Consider the following 7,188-nt stretch of genomic DNA (forward strand, 5'->3'; position numbering starts at 1 on the left):
ATAAAAGAGCAAATAAAGCCCTTTAAAATAAATGTACAAAGCAAAAATATTCTCAAATTGTGTTTGTATTTATTTGTATATGTATATTTGTTGGTTTTGTCCATGTACATCAATTCTATGTGCATGCAACTCAGTTCATAAAGCATGTGCCATAAGCATAACTGTAACTGTTCTAAATGACCATTTATGTGTATTATCAAGTACCTGTTTGACAGTATCGTCCCGTCCATCCTTTCAGACATGCACAGTGATTAGGCCTTACACAAGAGCCTCCGTTTGCACAAGACTGCGCACACACCGCTAGAGAGAGACATATGTAAACACACACACACACACACACACACACACACACACACAGACATGCATGCAGTTACAATCCCAAGAGAAAACACATTCATGGCTCATGTTATGCAGTATGATGTCCATTACCTTGGTTACAGTGTGAATGCATGCGTCTCCATCCCGGACAGCATTCTGGGTAAATGTGTACATTAGGAGCTGCTCTGCTCACCTGCCTGTAAGAAATCCTGTAGATTGTCCTGTAAAACACACACAGTCCAGTGAAACGCTGATACATTGTGAAGTATAATATGTATTTTGATGTGTTTTGTGTGTTCTTACTTGTATGTGCTACACATGCGGTGGTTTTGGCACATGGTGATGTAGGGTTTGTGTACGGGCTGAAGAAACGACTCTGTGCTGTGAGACACACGACGACTCCAGGCATCTCCAACACACACTCTCCTCCTGAAACACACACAGTTATGCACAAACACTGCTTATATATATATATATATATACACTACTGTTGGTAAGATTTTGATGTTTTTGACAGAAGCCACGTAAGTTTACCAAGGCTGCATTTATCTGATCAAAAATACAGTAAAACCTATACAATTATGAAATATTATGACTGTTTTCAATTTTAAAATGTAATTTTATTCCTGTGAAGCAAAGCTGATTTTTCAGCATCATTATTCCAGTCTTCAGTGTCACATGATCCTTCAGAAATCATTCTAATATGCTGATTTGCTGCTCAAGAAACCTCTGTATCAATGCTGAAAACAGTGGTGCTGCTTAATATTGTTGTGGAAGCCATGATCTACTTTTTTCAGGCTTTTTTAAGAATAGAAAGCATTTATTTGAAAGAGAAACATTTTATAACATTATAAATACATTTATCAAATTAATGGATCCTTACTGAATAAAAGTTAAAAAACAAAAAACCTGACCCCAAACAGTAGTATGTATATACAGTTGAAGTCAAAAGTTTACATACACCTTGCAGAATCTTCAAAATGTTAATTATTATTATGTTACTGACCTGACGTTAACATATAGTCCACAAGAGAAAAGAATAGTTGAATTTATAAAAATTACCCGTTCAAAAGTTCACATCCCCTTGATTCTTAATACTGTGTTATTACCTGAATGATCCACAGCTGTGTTTTTTATTTTGTGACAGTTGTTGAGTCCCTCGTTTATCCTGAACAGCTAAACAGCCTGCTGTTCTTCAGAAAAATCCTTCAACTCCCACTAATTCTCTGGTTTTCCAGCAGTTTTGTGTATTTGAACCCTTTCCAACAATGACTGTATGATTTTGAGATCCATCTTTTCTCACTGAGGACAACTGAGGGACTCAAATGCAACTATTACAGAAGGTTCAAACGCTCTCTGATGCTCCAGAAGGAAAAACCAAGCATTAAGAGCCTGGGGGTGAAAACTTTTGAACAAAATGAAGATGTGTACATGTTGTTTTTGCATCAAAAGCTTTGCTGTCCATCAGCTGTAACTGGACACGACAGTCTGATGTAATTAGCTGCTATTATATGTGTTGACCTTTAACCTTATATTGACCACTGACCCCTTAGAGCATGAGAATTGACATTTCCTGGCACTACAGACGCTACAGTGTGTGCATTTACCCGTGATGACCGTGAATCTGAGGTGTGCAGGTCACATGCAGGAGAAACAGAGAGGAGGAGAGCAGCACCACTGTGTACATCTCTCTCTCTCTCTGTCTGTCTATCTGTCGCTCGCTCAGGTGAGTGTGTCCACCTCAGGTACAACCAACTCTATCAGCTNATATATATCTCAACATTTTTGTAAAGAAATTCATGTCTGGAAATTCTGTCTGGAGATTCATCGTTCTTGTATCTATTACTCTGAGTCTCTGAGTGTTAAGCCAGTGTGGATGATGGGTCTCTACATCAGTATGTCTGCGGCTGATGATAATGTATACATGTCTTACCAACATGGCTTCTGGATGAGCGATCTTCTGCTTCTGGAGGCCCGGTGGGCGGCGGGGAGGGAGCAGGAATTCTTGAACACGTTATTTCATCTTCAGCCAGACTGAATCCGTCCTGACACACACACCGATAACTCCCCTCCGTATTCACACACTTCTGTGAGCAGCGATGACCTTCCTTACACTCATCCACATCTGACACAGAACAACTGCTTTTGAAGTATGTTTTTGAAATATGTTATCATAAAATCTTCAGTATGTTTTCCCCCAAAGCCTACTCATAATGATTGTAAAGCCTTCTTGCAGTTTCTCATTTGCACTTTCAACCCTTCAAACCGCCCAGAAAGGATAAGAAGCGCAGGGGGAACGGACATTTTACCCCAGTCCTCGAAAGGTCAGCGTGTTTTTTCGAATAATGAGTCGACGTTAATAAATGTATGTGTGAGGTGTTTTGTGTGTTTCTTAATGTGGATGTGCTACACATGCGGTGGTTGTTCGGGAAAACATGGTGATGTAGGGTTTGTGTACGGCCGAAGAGCTGAAGAACGCACTCTGTGCTGTGGAGCCACACGAGACTCATCATCTCCAGGCATCTCCAACAAACACTTCGCCTCCTGAAAAAAACACAGTTAGCACAGAACAACACTGGCATTATTTAAGGATATCTACACTACTCGTTGGCTAGACGATTTTGAAGTGTTATTGGACAAGAAGAACGTAAGTGTACCAAGGCTGCATATTGATCAAAAAAATACGTGAAAACCGATACAATTAATGATACATATTATGCTGTGTTTTCAATTTTAAATATGCTAATTTTATTCCTGTGAAGCCAAAGTGATTTTGTCAGCACTCTTACTCCAAGGCGTTCACACGTGTCACAAGTGATCCTTCCGAAATCATTTCTAATAGTGCTGATTTGGGCACTGCTCAAAAAGAAAATTCTGTATCAATGCTGAAAACAGGTGGATGCGGTCTGTGAATATGTTGACGGAGCCCAGATGATCTACTTTTTTCAGTGCTTTTTACAGAATAGAAAGGCATTTGTATTTGAAAAAAGAAACATTTTATAACATTATACAGATAGCATTTTATCAAATGAAAGCGGATCACTTACTGAAGTAAAAGTTAAAAAAAAACAGAAAAACCTCTGACCCAAAACGTAAGTACTGTATATACAGTTTGAAGTCAAAAAGTTTACATACACCTTGCAGGAATCTTTCGCAAAATGTGAATTATATATATAGTTAATGACCTGACGATCATACAGATAGTCCACACAAGAGAAAGAATTAGTTGAATTTATAAAAATTACCCGTTCAAAAGTTCACATCCCCTTGATTCTTTAATACTGTGTTATTACCTGAATGACTCCACAGCTGTGTTTTTATTTGTTGGTGGTGACAGATGTTGAGTCACTCCGTTTATCCTACGAACCAGCTAAGGAAACAGCCTGCTGTTCTTCAGGAAAACTCCTATCAACACTCCAACTAATTCTCTGGTTTCCAGCCAGCATTTGTGTATTGGAACCCTGCCCAAACAATGACTGTATGATTTTTGAGATCCATCTTTTCTCACTGTAGGGGACAAATGATGGACTCATAATGCACACATTAACAGATTTTCGGTTTCCAAACTCGCTCTCGGATGCTCCAGAAGGAAAACAAACCAATGTACCGAGCTGGTGAAGCGTGAAAACTTCGTTGACACAAAATGAAGGATGTGTGCATGTTGTTTTTGCATAAAAACAGCTTTGCTGTCCATCAGCTGTAACTGCGACACGACAGGTCTGACTGTACTTAGCTGCTATTATATGTGTTGACCTTTAACCTTATATTGACCACTGACCCCTTAGACGCATGAGGACATTAGACATTCCTGCGCAACTACAGACGCATATGTCGTGTGTGCATTTACCCGTGATGACCGTGGAATCTGAGGTGTGCAAGGTCACATGCAGGAGAGAAACAGACGGGACCGTTTTGTTGAGAGCAGCACATTGCTGTTCGCTGTACATATCTCTTCTTTCTCTCTCTCTGTCTGATCTACTATGTTCGTCCTTTGCCTTCGACTCAGGTCGGTGGTGTCACTCACCTTTCAGGTACCAACCAACTCTGATCAGCTTCACTGATGATAGATCTAGATTAGATAAGATAGATAGAATAGATAGATCGATAAGCTAGAATAGATGAAGATAGACCGATAGATAGACTACTCATACTTCACACCTTTTCAAAGTAGTATATTTAATACTATATAATATAATACATACATTTAAAATAATATATAATGCGCAACAATTGATATATGATATTAAACAAATGCATGTTCTATTAGCTCTTAAGCTGCCAACTGAGCACAGTCATTATCCTGAGAATTGAGCATTTAGCTAGATTTGAGCGAAAACCCTGTTATTTATGCAGTAACAGCTGTGACTCCCCATCATACATACGGACGACACACACGTGTCTTTCAGACAGACATTCAGAATTAAAACATGGCATTTATAAACCCTTCTGCCAAAACGCGCCCACAGTATGACCCGTTCAGTTATTTTTGTTTAAAACGAATGCGAGAGTTAATGCGACTTTTAAAGGGCAGAGAATTCAGAGACACTTAATCATCAAGAAGTGCATTTGTTGCGATTCAAGACCAGTGGATTGAGTTTGAACATGCTTCTGAGACCCATCTGTGCCTATATAAATACACACATGCTGTTTGCATATTAACGGGTATGGGATGATTTAAAAGTAAAATCAGTATGATCATAACCTCCAGTGACACACCTACAAATCGGGTAATTTTATTTGGGTGTACTAAAGAATCAGTGTATTTTTGGGTTTCCGTGAAGATCTTCAGGTAATACTATATGTGTATTATTAAAATATTATTGTCATAAATACCACATGTAACTAAAAAGAAGGACTTTGATTCGACTGAAACAGCACTGTCCTGCAACACACAATGCATGCACAACTATTTACTTCACAAAGCCAATATATTAAAAGTCATTTCTCTTCAGTAAGTTGATCTGAACTTGAGGCATGTACACACACGTGTGTGGCGCTTCATCTTGAACAGCTATACAGTAATCATCAGTGTTTATTGAATGCTCTAACGAGTTCGGTTTAGAGCGCCAGTGTGTAAACAGATCTCTGTGTTCCCCGGAGAGCTTTGACAACAACCCTAAAGCTGCAGCTATATATCTTACCACACCTGTGGTCCAGTGCGTGAGGTGTGTTGTGTTGTGTTTGAGTTAGAAGCACTTTAAATGAGCTCTCGTCTCATATTTTCTGGAGATTAAACGACACCCTCTGTTACTCATGTTCTTTGTTTTGTTTCATTTGCTTTTGTCCTGTGTGTGGGGAAGTAAGGCGGTAAATCTGCCACTTCATTTTTGGGTTGGTTTTACCTCGGGACAGAATGAGTGGTTAGCGAGCAAACACTTAGTGAGGTTATTTTAGATTTTAGAAAATTTCCCCCCAAATTTGATGAATAAGAGACCATGTGTTATAGTTTCTATAGACAAGCTTTTTGTAAGACATCACTGCTCTCGTATGTGAGGTACCGCACAAACTAAAGAGGCAGTAAAATTCAAAGATGACTACCCCCCCCCCCTTCTGACTGCTAAGGCTAGAGTGAAAAAGAGGTTTCATCTCCTAATATCCAAACACATTACCCTGAGTTGCAAAAATTGTGCGGTCAAGTACATAGTATCATCGTAATCTTGAACGTTGTACTCTGCAATTATTACAAAGATATGTATTTTAATGCATTGCATTTCGTTAGGTAAAATGTAACACTGTTGTCACGAACTACATTGAGCATTGTATAAATTTTAATAACGCCATATTTCAAGAGAAGTTAGCAAGTAATAATGAAATGACAAAATATGGACTTAAGAATGCAAATTAAATGGTCATAAAAAACCATTACATTTATACAAGGGTATCTCATTACTTTTATATAATTAAAAATGTGATTCCATTATCTCAGGTGTGTTCCAGTGGGTCTGCGTGTCGTAGTTAATATCATATTTGTTTCGCGCAGCATGGTGAGGCTTTGAACATTCTACAGCCTAAGGAAGGATTGTGGGTAAGATAATGTTTTCACACTTGGTACTGTCTTTGATGTTGGCCGCGCCCCCCACCGCAGAGCGTCTGCACCACAATAAGGCAGTAGTTAAAGTGGTTAGGGACTATGTGATGGACTTTCATACAGATGTCCTGCCAAAACAGATTAATGGATTTCTACAAAGGACTGTACCTACAGACGTGTTTCAGTTAATGATTCTCTCATATGTGTGTGCGTCTCCCCACAATTATCTGATAACCATCATATGTAACACACTTACCCAGGTGTCGTGCCTGTAAATACTGCCAGATCTCTGACTCACGCTCTCTGAAAAGCAGTGTATGTAACGCATGGTTATCGGAACATGCGGCTTGGCAAAACACCATCTGCACTCTTACACTAAATGAGTCTTTCAAGCAAGGACGCGGGAGATCATTAGATATTCATATAGATAGTGTCTAAGGAATAGGTTCACCCGCAAAAATGAAAATTTGCTGAAAATGAATCATCTTCAGCGTGATGCTAAGATGCAGAGTAGTTGTTTCTTAATCGGATTAAAGAAATGTAGCATTGCATCAGCTTGATCACACAATGGATGCGCTATGCAGGGGTGAAGAGGGTTTGCGTCCGAAGTGAGAGTCACACACAGCTGATGAAAAACCCATCACAATAAATCCAAAAGTAATCCACACCACTCCAGATCATCAATTAACATATTGTGAAGGGAAAAAGATGCATTTTTGTAAGAAAACGAATCTATCTATCATTAAGCATTTTAACATTGCTTCGCGGACAAAAATACAAAAATGATGTAGTGCTAAATTTATCCAAATCTGTTCTGATAAAGAGACATATTTGAATGCACT

General features: G+C 38.9%; 1 protein-coding gene across 1 annotated transcript; it reads right to left on the bottom strand.

Annotated features, from left to right (window-relative positions):
• Positions 1-88: 88 nt before the first annotated feature.
• Positions 89-2,078, bottom strand: LOC122141247 (epidermal growth factor-like protein 8). Its single transcript, XM_042747940.1, has 4 exons — positions 1,926-2,078; positions 622-747; positions 430-539; positions 89-300 (listed from the first exon to the last, which is right to left on the bottom strand). Exons 1-4 carry the CDS (start codon positions 2,003-2,005, stop codon positions 197-199), a joined length of 420 nt encoding a protein of 139 aa, XP_042603874.1. The 5' UTR covers positions 2,006-2,078; the 3' UTR covers positions 89-196.
• Positions 2,079-7,188: the final 5,110 nt, after the last annotated feature.

The sequence above is a fragment of the Cyprinus carpio genome, chromosome B21 (assembly GCF_018340385.1).
Source record: "Cyprinus carpio isolate SPL01 chromosome B21, ASM1834038v1, whole genome shotgun sequence".
NCBI lineage: Eukaryota > Metazoa > Chordata > Actinopteri > Cypriniformes > Cyprinidae > Cyprinus > Cyprinus carpio.